The sequence below is a fragment of the Aspergillus melleus genome (genome assembly GCF_016097325.1).
Source record: "Aspergillus melleus strain CBS 546.65 chromosome Unknown contig8, whole genome shotgun sequence".
Classification (NCBI taxonomy): Eukaryota; Fungi; Ascomycota; class Eurotiomycetes; order Eurotiales; family Aspergillaceae; genus Aspergillus; species Aspergillus melleus.
In genome coordinates, this window is record NW_025763377.1 from 1,549,694 (window position 1) to 1,564,045 (window position 14,352).

At 50.3% G+C, this 14,352-nt stretch overlaps 4 protein-coding genes across 4 annotated transcripts; 2 read left to right on the forward strand and 2 right to left on the reverse strand.

Annotated features, from left to right (window-relative positions):
* Positions 1–2,559: 2,559 nt before the first annotated feature.
* FLC3_3 (transient receptor potential ion channel family protein) lies at positions 2,560–4,833 on the forward strand (the record flags this gene model as incomplete). Its single annotated transcript, XM_046094325.1, has 2 exons — positions 2,560–2,932; positions 2,993–4,833. 2 exons carry the CDS (start codon positions 2,560–2,562, stop codon positions 4,831–4,833), a joined length of 2,214 nt encoding a protein of 737 aa, XP_045950304.1.
* A 1,013-nt stretch (positions 4,834–5,846) lies between these two features.
* Positions 5,847–6,702, reverse strand: YHC1 (putative U1 snRNP complex component Yhc1; the record flags this gene model as incomplete). The annotated part of the gene is made up of 4 exons (XM_046094326.1): positions 5,847–6,145; positions 6,212–6,295; positions 6,367–6,501; positions 6,585–6,702. The coding sequence occupies 4 exons, from the start codon at positions 6,700–6,702 to the stop codon at positions 5,847–5,849; spliced, it is 636 nt and encodes a 211-aa protein (XP_045950305.1).
* Positions 6,703–10,597: 3,895 nt separating this feature from the next.
* LDX57_012580 (DUF3602 domain-containing protein) lies at positions 10,598–11,089 on the forward strand (the record flags this gene model as incomplete). The annotated part of the gene is made up of 1 exon (XM_046094327.1): positions 10,598–11,089. The coding sequence occupies one exon, from the start codon at positions 10,598–10,600 to the stop codon at positions 11,087–11,089; it is 492 nt and encodes a 163-aa protein (XP_045950306.1).
* Positions 11,090–12,966: 1,877 nt separating this feature from the next.
* ARP1 (actin-related protein ArpA) lies at positions 12,967–14,252 on the reverse strand (the record flags this gene model as incomplete). Its single annotated transcript, XM_046094328.1, has 3 exons — positions 12,967–13,029; positions 13,092–13,406; positions 13,485–14,252. The coding sequence occupies 3 exons, from the start codon at positions 14,250–14,252 to the stop codon at positions 12,967–12,969; spliced, it is 1,146 nt and encodes a 381-aa protein (XP_045950307.1).
* Between the last annotated feature and the right edge of the window lie 100 nt (positions 14,253–14,352).

Sequence of the window (14,352 nt, forward strand, 5' to 3'; positions counted from 1 at the left end):
AGTATGCGGAGTAGATAGGTATCTTAGCCTCTTCAAAGGGTGGCAAGGTGAGAAAGCAATCCAATGGCCGCATTTAAAGCGAGACACTCCTGTTTTACCGAGTCAAAAGGGAGGAGCGACGAAGGCTCCTCCCGGGGGCTGTGCAAGAGCGCAAAAAAAATGCAACGCGGCGAGTGAGCAAGCGCCAAGTCCGCGGTCTTTCTTCCATTTAACCTTCGCACCAAATTCGACGTGGGGCGCATCGTTAGTCGCTCCCTCACGAACAATACGAGTATCTCCTGCTTGGGAGTTTGGAGTTTGGACACATCATACGCTCTGTTGCTTCAAGATTCAATATTTGAGGAGAATATACTCCGTGCTGCGGTCGGTTTAAGAGTAAGCCCTCTGCATGTAGCATACACCCTGCATAAGGTGCGTCCTCGAGAAGTCCTCCGTAGATATTACCGTAGCGTTCGCGTCTGTTGATCGCATTTAATGCGCCCGTATTCGCCCGTATTGTGTGTACGGTGTATGATACCGGGGGTGCTCATCCTTCGTCTTGGATTTAGGTCCTAGGCAAGCGTATACAAAAAACTGTACTAGTGTCCTTGCAGCGATGAGGATTGGCGAGAGTGACGGGCTGGTGACAATTTAGCGGACCGATTGACGGTCGACCATCGACCTGGATTTTGACATATTTTCTGTCCGGGGAAAGGAAGATGGAGTGCATACGGTGTCTGCAATATTCCAACGCAAGTATGCAGCACACTCTTCCCAGTATGAACTCCACCGAGAGCTTCCCGCTGCTGACAGAGCGACTGTGCAGATTGAGTTGCCGCGGAATATCGTGCGATCGGTTATTAATAGCAGTCTGGCAGGCAGAAGGATAAAACATCAAACATCGCATATGCAAGCAGTCGGCGTGTCTTGTTTCTCCATGGCGGGACCCGGGGGGCGGGCGGTTAACGGATGGAGTCGATTCCCTCGAACTCCTAAGAACCTATTCCTCAAGTAGGAAGCCAAGTCGACAGTCAGAAATTCGCCCGAACACAAAGGTCGACGAGATGTGTGGCAGGAAAGGATGATCCATCATCACTTTATGTCTCTCTTGTCGGGGCTCCTATTGGCTTTGACTCGACCGGAAGTTGGAAGAGTGACATCGGGCCCTTGGCTGCAATCAATCACTATGGAGTCATAATTACAATCAATTCCTGGCATCCATCTGGCAGAATGATTACCTGGTTGCATACCAGCCATTTTCTTGGGCGCCAAAATCCGATTCCTTGGCCGTCCAAACGACAAGCTTGGGAGCAAATCAGAAGCGGGAAGTGGTGGACAAGACGTAAAATCAACCGCATTTGGGGCCCATAAGCCAACCCCCCTGAGGGACGCGCGTGCGCTGGGACTGGGGGAAAGCCCGTCTTAGCACGAGAGAGAGAGAGAGTGAGAGAGTGAGAGAGAGCGAAAGAGAGAGGGGAAGGACTGGTCACCGGAGCTAGTTAAGGGAGATGCATGGCGTCAAAATGTCTTCATTTTCTTCTTTATTTTGATTTGGCATTTTCCCATTTAGCAAAAAGCATTCTTTCTTAGTCCCCTCGATGTCTCTCTTTTTGCCTGCTAAGTACTGCTAGAGGCAAATCCAGGGTCTCGAACCGTTTAAACTGCTGCAAAGTCCAAAAATACCACGAACGGTACGGTAATCAGCTGCTGACTCAGGCATCAACTGTCCAGGCGGGTCTTCCATTTCTCCCCTTCTCCTCCCTCTTTCTCTCCCTCCCTCCCTCTCTCTCTCTCTTCCTTCCCTTCAAGAAAGAAAGTCGGGAAGTAGAAAATCAAGTGTGTCTTTCATCACTTCTTTCTCTCCTTTCTCTTTCCTTCCACTCGTTCCCCCCCCCCCCCCCCCCCCCCCATCTCTCCTCGCCAATTCCAGACTGGGAATCCTTTGTCTGAGGGACGAGTCCTCTTTTTCTTTTCTTTTCTGTTCCGCTTTCTAAAGGGAGTGAGGAGACACTAAGGAATCCCTCCCCATCCGCTTCCTGGTCTATCCCTTCCCTTGTTTCCCTTCCTCTTCCTCAGGCATACTGTGTGTCGCCGTCCCGCTCGCTTTATTCGACTCTCTCAATCCAACTTCGTCTGTCCTTCGACTATTACAATTACACTATCCAACATTCCTTACTTGAACTATTTTCAGTTCTTTTCTTTCGTTTTTTTCGTCGTTCGTTTGACTCCACTTATCTAATTATATTCGGTCGTTCATCCCATCCGCCTATCCGCCTTTTCTCGAACAATCGCTCTGGTACTCGATCGACTCCTTGACTAGACATCAATGACGTTGTGAATTGCAACCTCACCACGCCAGTATCCACTACATTCGGTAATACAGTCAGGGTTTCATTGCCAACCTTTGCGCCTCAAACTTAGTCCTTCCGCATCCGGCCGATACCAACCTAATAGATTCTGGAGTACTACCTAATTCACCACCACCACCGCCCGCATTTTCCGGCCCTTGAACCTCCTCTTAATTGACGAGTATATCCGCCGTCGACTGGAGAAGTTGACGCCGACAATACACCTCCCATCATGCGGCTATTATCGCTTCTATTTAGCGTGTTCCTCGCTTTCCTCGCGGCACCTTCCGTGTCTGCGATCAAGCTCATCAAATCCAATGCCTTGAATTTATGTCAAGACAGCAACAATTTCACGGCAACCTATTTCGCCGTCACGTTCACCCCCAACAACCGTTCTCTGGCTTTCAGCTTCGATGGAGTGGCCTCCATCTCGGGAAGAATGACTGCGGAGCTAATCCTGAACGCATACGGAATCGAGGCTCTCCGAAAGGAAATCGATCCGTGTGAGCAGAACCTGCAAGGTCTTTGCCCCATGAACACAGGTCCGATCGACGTTAAGAAAGCTACCATTGAGGTTCCGGAAGAAGTCGTCAACAGCATTCCCGGTGTGTATTCGGAAAATCGCTGATAATAGGGATTCCTTCTTTACTAACAAACCCCTCTAGGTATCGCATATACCGTCCCCGACCTTGACGCCTCTGTTCGCATCTACATCAACTCTACGGAAACGGGAAAAAGTATCACATGTCTCGAGGCTAGTTTATCCAACGGTAAAACGGTTTATCAACAAGGAGTTGGTTGGTCTACAGCGATAATATCCGGCTTGGGTCTAGCAGCTTCGGCGATCACGTCCGGGCTCGGTCACTCGAATACAGCCGCACATGTTGCAGCGAACGCCCTGTCCCTGTTCAGCTTCATGCAGTCGCAGGCCATCATTGGTATGACTTCTGTTCACATGCCGCCGATTGTAGAAGCGTGGACGCAGAATTTCCAATGGAGTATGGGTATTATTCGCATTGGTTTCCTTGAAACCATCTGTACCTGGTACCAGCGAGCGACCGGAGGTACCCCATCCACAATTCTCTCCCAGCTTTCAACAACTTCGGTTGAGGTGCTTAAAAAGCGATCTTTCGATACCTCGGTGGGCTTGGCCAGAAGCGCCTCTGAGCATTTGTTCAAGCGCGAGGGAGAACAGAGTGGCGCAAAAAGCAAGAGTATCACCGTCAAGGGTATCGAGCGTGTCGGGTTCAAGGCCAAAATCGAACAGACCAACATCTTCTTGACGGGTTTGATCTTCTTCGTTTTCTTCGTCACCGTTGTGATGATTTTAGTTGCTCTTTTCAAAGCAGGATGTGAGGTCTTGGCGAAGCACGGCAAAATGAAGAGCGACAAGTTCCAGGACTTCCGAAACGGATGGAAGATAGTTGCTCGGGGAATTCTCTTTCGACTTACCCTGATCGGTTTTCCGCAGATGTGTATCCTTTGTCTGTGGGAGTTCACCAGACAGGACTCGGCCGCCGAGATCGTTCTTGCTGTGATCATGCTGTTGTCGATCATCGCGGCCCTGAGTTGGGCAGCTTTCAAGGTCATTCGCCTTGCGAAGCGCTCGGTTACCATGCACAAGAACCCGGCCTATATCCTCTACTCCGATCCCACCTGTTTGAACAAGTGGGGTTTCTTGTACGTGCAGTATCGCGCCACGGCTTATTACTTTGTCGTGCCCGTGCTCGCATACATCCTGATCAAGGGCATGTTCATCGGCCTCAGTCAACCGGCTCCCATCGTTCAAACCATCGCTTTGGTCATCATAGAGGCTGCCATGTTGATCGCGGTCAGTGTTATGCGACCGTGGATGGACAAGAAGACCAACATCTATAACATCTCAATTGCCGCTATCAATTTCCTCAACGTCATCTTCCTGCTGTTCTTTTCCGAAGTCTTCAACCAGCCTGGAATTGTGACTGGTGTTATGGGTGTCGTATTCTTCGTCATCAACGCGGTCTTTGCCCTCATTCTCCTGATCATGGTTCTCGTCGCCTCTGTGTACGCCATCGTATCGAAGAACCCCGATACACGCTACCAGCCCATGCGTGATGACCGTGGATCTTTCATCAAGTCGCAAACCCAGCTTACCACCGAATTGGATGCTCTGGGTGCTACCGCCCGAGGTGACATGAAGACGAATGCGTTCAAATCGAGTACCTTTGAGGATGACAATAGCACCAGCTCGTTCTCAAATGGTAACGGAGCGAGCGTGAGCCGTCAGAACCTCGAGGCACACGATGCGTCACCGATGTCTGCCCGTCCTCCAGTGTCTCCTGTCGACCCTTCGCTGCCTCTGTTCCCCAGTGCGAACGACGCTCCGGCCCGACGACCCACCTTCGATGCACGATCGCCATCCCCAGTTCAGCGAGGACTGAACACCTCGCCATTCAACAACCCAGCTGCATACCGGGCGCAGAACTCGTCTAGCCCGTGGCAAAGAGGTGCTGGATACGAACACTAGAAACTTTTTCTTTTGGTTGTTTCTAGCTTTGCCTGAAATGAAGTTATGGCTTTCAGCGTGGGAAAGGCCGAGATTACTTCTCTCTCGTGCCCAGCCCTTGCTTGTTTTTGATTGTTTTTTATTCCTCCTGCGCACCTAACTACCATTTAGTCTACTGATGTAGGCTGTACTTTTTGGCAATCCCTTTTCCTATATAAATGGATATACTGAAAAGTATCATATTCTATCAATATCTCTCCTTCCTTTCAGTTTTTCTCATCACCTTGTCGGGAACATTTTTTTTCTTTTCTTTTTCTATCTTTTTTTCTATATCAACCGGCGTTCTGAAGCATTGGATCGGGAGATCGGGACTTGACTTGATTTTGTGGACTATGTGATCTTTATACTCGACAGGGTTGTTACTACTATTGTTTGATTGATCCGATGGTCTGTCCCTCTGTTATTATCTGTGACATGTCCGTGTCTTGGTTTTCTCTTTAGATGCACGGAGGTCATAATGCTAGTATCCACGTCCGGAAGAGACGTGCCTTTTTCAGACCTTTTCAAACTTTCCCCGTAATCCATAACAGTGACTTTGTTTATTATGCAAGACAGCGCCTACTATTGAGCGACATTTAATCGATGCCATTAAAAAAAGGAAGAACGCTGAAAACAGATAACGAACGGACGGAAATCGACGAAGGAAAAAAAATGAATATCTAGATATCGAGGTATAATGATAATGAAAACAAACTGGTTAACACCCACGTATACAATGATCGAGAGGGGAAAAAATGTAATAAAACAAACAACCGTTCAACAGAAAAAAACGAAGAAAAGAAAGAGATATGTCAATAGATACCAAAGACACGTAGAACAACCCCATCATGCATGCATTTTCTTTTTTTTTTTTCTTTTAAACAAAAAAAGCGGTAAGCAAGCAAGCCATCCGTTTCGTTCTTCTGCTTTTTTTTTGCTTCGCCTTCTCCTGGTGCTCAAATGACCCGAAACCAACAATCTCAAGACGTTCACTCTCATCGCGAATCTCCCAACCCAGGAGGCGGCCCGGGAAGACCACCCGGTCCTGCACCAGGAGGCGCATATCCATCCGCAGGGCCGGGCGGACCACCCATCCCGGATCCTGGCATGGGCGGGAAACCGGGGGCGCCTGGCGGAGGGGTCTGGAAGCTGGGAGGGAAGCCGCCGGGAGGGGGGAGGAAGCCTTGGCCTGGGGGCATGTTGGGGAGAGGAGGCGGGGGGAGAGAGCCGGGAGGAGCAGCGCCGGATGCAGCGGGGAAGGGAGGAGGGAAGGGGAGGCCGCGAGCGCCGGGGGCTGTTGGGTTCGAATCGATTAGAACGGGATGAGACCTTGATCTGGAGAGATGGGGGCAAGACATACGAGGAGGCATGCCGGGGGCACCACCTGGTGCGCCGGGAGGGGGCATTCCGAAAGGAAGAGGAGGAGGGAATTGACCTGGACCACCTGGTTCTGATTAGTGATATCGATGGATGGAGGGGAAGATATCTGGAAGGAGGAGGGGGGGAAAGACATACCGGGAGGAAAGGCGAACGGGGGAGGAGGGAAAGCACCCGGGGGAGCCATGGCAGGGTTCGGCACGGCTTGACCTTCAGCGGCGTAGGACGAGGTGATGGAGTCGATGACGGATTGGGCCTTTTCTTGACCGATTTCTGGGATTGTATGTGAGTGAGAGATATTTCACTTGATGGGAATCTCTAGCTGAGAGAGGGCAGCGGTAGGGCTTGTTTCATACGCTGGTAGTATTCCAACACGTTCCTCAGGTGATTTCGTCCGGAGTTATGCGCCTTGCGCACACTCATCGAATCGTGCGTGAGGTACACATCGCAGTAGTCGCCTATGGAATTGGGCATGGGATCAGTAAGATGCGGCCAGAAGACGGAATGGATGTGGCGCGATTCGAGACGGATGGAAGATCTGCCATGATATGGAAGAACCTACAGAAGAGTGCATTGACAGTTAGCTTCTAGTTGACCGATAAGAGGAGTAGGGAGTCACTTATATTTAGGCATCTTGAATCTTCAGGCCGTCGCTGACCTTGGGCGTTCGAGGCGAAGCTTGGATCGGCGGCGCTCTGATGGCGCGTTGCGCGTGGACCGGACTGGCGCAGATCGAGATCACTCGCGGGGTAGATATATCTGAGGCAGCGATTCAGATGACTGGATATTTGAACCGACAATCGTGGCAGGGTAGTTGGTGAAACTGCTCAAGCAAAGACTTGCATGAAGTCCTGGATAATGAAGCGGAGTTTCGATAGCGACGGAGATATCTCGGGCGGTGTGAAATGGCAGAATATACCTAGACTAGCTTATTGACACCTGATAGATCAGGCCGCGCTATCTGCTTAGAGTCATGTTCTAGCCCTTGACCGACGTCAAGTTTGGTGGTATCGCATTGGTAGCTGCCAATAATAAATTGCGGATCGATCCAGGTCTTTTCTTTGTGACTACAACGGATCATGTCTCAAACTAAGTATATGACTTCGTAATTAACATTCGATTTGCAAGCCCTTCGTCAAACACGAATCTCCACTTACTTGAAAGAAACCTACAGTCAATGAACATCCGAGACTCCAAAGGCCGCTTTCTATCGTCGAATACGAGCAACTGTCGCAAAACCTGAGTGCTTCTTGCAGCATTGGATGAAACACACGGCATAGGGGCTGATCAGCGGTGAGGTTTCTACGTCAACTATACACCGCAACAACTCGGTTGCAATGCGACTGCATGACACATACCATCTCACTTCGACTCCATCTATATTCTATGATTATGGCTACTCTAAGCAAAGTGAAGTGTCCCGTATCATTTCTGTACTGGGACCGTCTCTTTCCGAAATTATGGCTCGATGCACCCCTGAGTTGAGTGCCATACAAGAAGCATCAAGACTTAGGAGCCCCATTGATTGCTGTTTCGCCAGTATGCTGCTGCCTGTTCACGTTAGTGACACGAAGAGCAAATTTCTCTAGCGTATAAATACAGGTGATAAGATCAGGCAAAAGGTTGAAAGAATACGCGTACACCGGAGTAGGAGTAGGCCGTGTGTCAGTGGGAGAACAGGAACTACTATGATGTGTTACCACCAAGTGAACCAAGCGGCTATAGACATTAGTCGAGGGAAGAACCAAGGCGCTCAAGTTGACCGAGTCAACAAAGAGCAAGCGCAGAGCATTATCCGTTCATGCCGAGTCTTTGCACAATGCAGGACGAAATGAAGCAGTCGCCGTGGAATGGCCTCTCAGAATAAGAAACCTACCTTGACGGAGGCCTGATATCAAAGAACAAGAATTCCATGCCCGTGATAGTGCAGATAGGTCAATGCTACACTGCCCTGGCTAGAAGCCAGAGTTGAACAGAATTGACAGGGCAGATCTTCAATGAAACGCTGCAGACGGACAGGCCTCCGTCGAACGGGGAGCGACACGACGTGGTAAATCGCTCATACTGAGCCCCATTCCGTTGATAATACGCTTTCTATAGTGCAGCGACTCTTCAGGCCGATTACAGCCTGACATGCCAGGGGATCCCGGATGGCGAAACGGTCGAGCGCAGAGGGAGCGACGGGCAAGTAGCCGAACGCAGCCGAGGCCAGGAAGTCGAAATTGGGTTGTGATGCAGGAGGGGGAATTCTCCCGCTTTTGCTGACACTTGCCATCACCTGCAGGTGACCACGTCGATGCCTGGGGCCAAAATCCGGGGAAGGGCCGAGGGGGGAAATGGATTTCCCCTCCTCAGCAAAAAAATCAAAAAACCCATGACGAGAAAAAAAATAATGAGAAAAAAATCGGTTCACCGCGACCGGTAGGACCGGATCGGTGAAGCTGGCCAATCGCCTGAAAGATCCGCAGTGGGCCGAAATGGGGAAGGAAAAAATTTTCAGGAGGCGCTGAATGGACGGATCGACGGGGGAAGTTGAGGCATTTCTGTCGTCGCGGTGGAACTGGCGTCATTTCGCTCCAGTCCAGCCCTGACAATTGTCTGGGGAAGTCGTCTCCGTCGGGTTTAGTCTGGCCCCCGAGTGGATCGCGCTCATTTTTTGTCTGGTCTGGATTTCGAGGATTGAATAATATTCAATAATGACTCTTTACCATGCCGGTTGTATGCGGGGGAGGGCCTCGGAGAATGTACGGAACGATACACCCTGTAGGATGTAGTAATAGAAATCCCAACAAGGTAGTCGCGATGATGCGATCCACCGCCAACATTGTTCAATGTGTCGACACTCGACAGTTCAGGAGACGTTATCCCTGACTAACATGGCGATGCATCCAGGGGAAGGACGGTGAGAGATTTATTCGAAGATCTCCTCGACTATCCGGCGCTAGAGGAGGTTCTAGCCAGATCTGCCCCATGCCAAGAAAGACAACATTGCAGTCGTGAAGGCGCAAGATCACCACGAACGCATGTTTCATTGGCAATGCGACATGGGGATGGCAAGACCGACAAGTCAGGAACCGGGCCAGAATTCCAGGATGACGGCAGGCAACAAGCATTGGAGTACGTGAAACTCATGAGGGGACGTCTACGAGACGGAAGTAGATGCTGGAATTGGAATCATCCAGAAGCGATGATGCAATCGTGCGTGCTGCCAATGTGAGTAACTTGCGGGGGAGAAAATTCTTCATTTTTTTTTTAAAAATTTTTTTTTTTAGAAAATTTAATCATTTTCATTGACCGGCATGATTCACAAGGGGGATGAATGACGGATTAGATGTTTCATTAAATTCTATTTTCTTGAAACATCCATCATAGTTTCCATCTTATATAATCTGCCGGCTATTTGCCTGGCTTCCTGCCTGGCAAACCGGTCAGCCGCAAGGAGCATGGAGTAAGAGGCTGTTGGATGCCAGATGAAGGCGCTGCAGATGAGGAAACCACGAGTTGACCGGGTTGAAAGTGAAGCAGACCATTGAAGGAGTCTGTAAGGATCATCCGCTCACGATGACGACTCGTGACCGGCCAGCAATTTCCATTACCCCCAGGAAATTCGCTTTGGGACACATTGGCGTGGACTTGTCCCTGATTGGTGGTTGTGGGAGTTTCTGTTACGTTTTTCAGGGCTTGGACATGTCAGATGATTTAGGAGCGGTGGGTCTCTAGTAGCCAATAGTGCACCGATTCCCACCTAGACTTCCCCCTGAATGGCTGCGGCAACCGCCCAGCCCTAACGCGAGCTGACATAAGGGGGGGCTCGTACCGCGCGCATAGACTTCCGGGTCTTGCTTACTCAGGAAACAGCGATGGCATTAATGAGAATTAATGGCAACCAGCGCTCAATTTCCTGGCAGCTGCTCCACCGTCGCATCCACAGCCGAGCCAGCGTGTGACCCTGGGACTGACCGTCGTGCCTGGCACGCCGAACGGGAATGGTGCAATCGTCGCCTCTTCCCCAGTGACCGGTTGGCTCACCGATCCAACTATATAACACCGCCCCCGCCGCAATGTTTGGCTCGCTTTATAGTGGTCCCATCGCAATTGAACAAAGGAGAAGATTTTTTCACGATCCTTTCTTTGAACTCATCTGTCATATTCTCCTCTTCTCTTCTTCTTCCCATTCTCTCCCATATCCAATCCTTCTCTAGTCTGTAGTTCTGCGCGTCTTTGACTGTCGTGACAGACCTTTCTACTACTAGCATCCCACCCGTCGAATCTAGATCTTCGACCTCGCGCATTATTAGCCTTCTATGCATTTTGCGTCATAGACCGATCCTCTTTTAGAGCATTCGTTCTCCCATATCATCACATAATCATGCCGGCATCTATCAATTACAGGGTCGTTGAACCTCACCCTTCCGTCCCTCATACCTCCCGTCCTGCTCTCCATACGGCTCGTGGAGGCGCTGGCAATGTCATCAGCCTCAAGAACACCAGGACTACCGACTCTCGTTCGGCCACCGGCCCCCCGTCTCTGACGCGCCTGGACTCGCATGTCCCCAGCACCTTCAAGTCTGGCCGCGGCGGTGCCGGCAACGTTCACAGCAGCAGTGAGCGCGCCATCTTCAGCTTCGACGAGGAATTAGAACGGGACCTGCGTCGCGCCGCCCCCGTCTACCACGTCGGTCGTGGTGGTGCCGGCAACATGGTCCACCGGGACACCTCCAGCAGTGGCAGCAGTCTGTCGCGCAAGTTCTCCGCCAGCAGCAATGCTACCTCGAGTAGTGCCGGTTCGACCAGCTCGGCCCGCGAAAAGGCCATGCGCGGCCTGGAGAAGGGCTGGGGCAAGCTGAGAGGAATGGCATAGATGCTTGCTTTCTTATCTACGACATCCCAGTCCCTTTGATTTCAACACCCACATGCATATTCAGCGTCTCGAAACTTGATTTTTTTCGACTTTCGCATGCATGACTCACGACCTTACGACAACTAAAAAAGTTTTTGATTTCACCATCCTACTCCTTCAACACCCCTTACCTTCGAAATCTCGAGGACTGTCGCCAATTATAATCACATCATCTCTCTTCTCTATTCCGACATTCGCATTTGATCGAGGGAAGCTGTGGTTTCGACTACTATATCTTGACCGCTCACTTTACCTCTATTACTTCTTTTTATTCCATTTTCATTTCTTTTTTTATTGCCTTCGACAACCATGTCGACATGATACCCTCTTCGCCATGAAATCCTCATTGGCACTTCGATTGAATTTTTTGAATCTTGTGTGTTTTCTCACATGCGGGATCTTCATATCGCTGGACCTTCCTGAATCCTTCTATATTTCTATTTCAACAACAATGTGTATGCCGGATTCTGGAATCGGCGAACCAAGGAGGGGACATCGTTTTGCACTCTCACTGTCACTTTTTGTCTTTTTTTCTTTTTTTTTTTCTGGCTCCGTCAATGTCTTCGATATGATCTTGATCACCCTCATCTGTTTCTTATCCCTACCCGTTTAAACTCTTTCCCTGTATGTTAGTTGTCTTGATTTGATATATCGTCGGAAATGAAGGATAAGAACCCGGACATTTTGGAAGTCAACTTGTTTCTCTCTTTACTATCCGTAATCCGGTAGCATGTGAATCGTAAGATGTCTGCTGTCGAACTAATTCCTGAATTCTGGATACCGGACCCGTGGCCTTGGTGGCATGATGGCATGATGGCATCATATTATATGGCAAATGTATCCAAGGGAAATCCCGGCAACTACGTAGTACGTTCTCCATATCAGCCTCAGCCACAGTTCAATCTACAAGCAATCTAGAATAAAAGGTGAAGGACGAAAGGAGAAAAAAAAAGAAGCTCTATGTAAGTTATCCGTCTATCTATATCTTGATTGCATACAAAGTTCAGCTACATAGTTGATCAAAGTTCAAAGTCTTTATTTACACAAGTAGGTAAGGGGTAAGTCAGGTAAGGTAAGGTAGGAGAGGCATAAGATGAACAGGATTGAAGTAGAAATTAAACAAGCCAAAATGGAAGGGGAAAAAAAAGTGAGATGAAGATGATATGTAAGGAGGTAGGTAGTAAGTAGATACTTCATTGATTTCAAATGGTTTCTCATTTCGAATCTGCCTAGAGCTGTTCGCTTTAGTTGCTTGCTCCTCGTCCTTGTGGTTTCGGGGTTGGACCTAAAGAAACGGTAAGGTCCGGATCATAGGGAGATAGTAGAGAAATGATGGTGATTTGATATTGATCGATTCGTTGGCATCGTCATCGTCATCGCTATCTCCAATTGCGAAGCGAGTCGATGACTCAGATTGACGGTATGTTCTAGGTGCAGATCCATGTGGAAACAGTGGGTAGGGGTGTAATTGTGGGGATAAATATCGACATCAATGAGAAACATAGAGTAATAGAAATGAGAGGGAAGGAAGGGGGTATCAAAAGCTGTCGCTCAATCAATGCGCGTCAAGTCAACAGCTAGTTCTTCAGGGGTTGGTCGAAAGTTAATGTCGTGACCACGTTGCAATGTCACCTATTTCTTGAATCATCTGGGTTGAAGGTTGTTGTTTTTTGTCCTTTTCTGGATGTGTCTTCTCCTTTGTTTTCGCTGGCCTTGGTTCGTCGGTTGTCCGAGGGAATGAGCTGAAAGTGATGAGGAAGTCTTGAGCTTGAAGCCTTGTCTTGGACTTCCCTCCCTCAGATACATATTCGCGGATTCGAATGACAAAGACAAAAGGCTTAGGCGAATTTCCGGTGGATGATCTCGGGGTCTTCATGCCATTCATCCGCACTAACCCACATCTACATGCCGGGGTTGATTAGCATATGCATACACAGCGTCCCAGATCCGTGGGACGACTTACCTTCCGGAAGGTGCTCAGTCCGGCGAGAATGCCTCCACCAATCCAAGTGGTGTACTTCCGCTCCGCAGGCGCAGAGATCCGGATCTTCATATCCTCCACCGCTAACCGCTTGATTTCGCGCATCAGTCGGTCGGGGAAGTTCTTGCACAATGTCGATCCTCCCGAGAGGACAATGTTGAGATATAGGGATTTGCGCAGATCCAAATCCGTCCGGGTGATGGCGTCTTGCACAATTTGATGAACTCCGGGATACTCCAGGCCGATCAGCTCGGGGTCGAAGAGGATTTCAGGGGCGCGGTAACGTTCTTGTCCGATCTGTTCAGGAGAGTCAAAAAGTCAGGAATGAGTCTTCTGAGTGAATGTTTGCAGAATGGGGTGAAGAATAGAAAATACCTTAATTCGATGCCCATCCGGCAAGGCGTAATCCACCAATTTCGACTCCGACTTGTGATAGCTGTTCATCCAGTCCTTCTCCTCCCGCTTAGGATCCAACGACACGTAGCAGACCTTCTCCTTGATCATGCGCACCACCTCCTTCTCGGCGCTGGTATGCAACACATGGCCGTTCTTCCGCAGCAGCACCTGCAGCTGCTCCGTGACGTCGCGCCCGGCGACATCAATCCTCCGAATACTGTTGGGGATAGCGAAGCCCTCGAACACAGGGACGGCATGGGAGACGCCGTCGCCCGAGTCCAGCACGACACCGGTGGTGCGGCCGGACGCGTACAGCGACAGCACGGCCTGGATGGAGGTGTAGAGGGCGGGCACGTTGAAAGTCTCGAACATGATCTGGGCGGCGGTGTCGCGGTTCTTGCGCGGGTTCAGCGGCGGCTCGGTCAGCAGCACGGGGTGCTCCTCCGGCAGCGTCTTCAGCTCGTTCTCGTACACGTAGTGCCAGATCTTCTCCATATCGTCCCAGTCCGTCACGATGCCGTGTTCCAATGGGTACCGGATCTTGAGTAGTCCGCGCAGCTCCTGCGCCCGCTGGCCGATGAAGACGTCGCCTTCAAGACCGCCGGCCATCACCCGCGGGTGTTTGGGCCGACCGACGAACGACGGGAAGTAGCAAGAGGGGATCTCCTCTCCGGCGAAACCGGCGCGGATGGTCCCGCTGCCATTGTCGATGACAATGGGGGCGTTGTGGAGGGTGGCTTCGGCCATTGCGTTGGGTGGTGGATATTGGGGAGTGGGAGGGAGAGGCGTGAAACGGGGGGTGCGAGGCCCTGTTGTTTTGAGGGGATTTCGCGATTGTTTGAGGAGC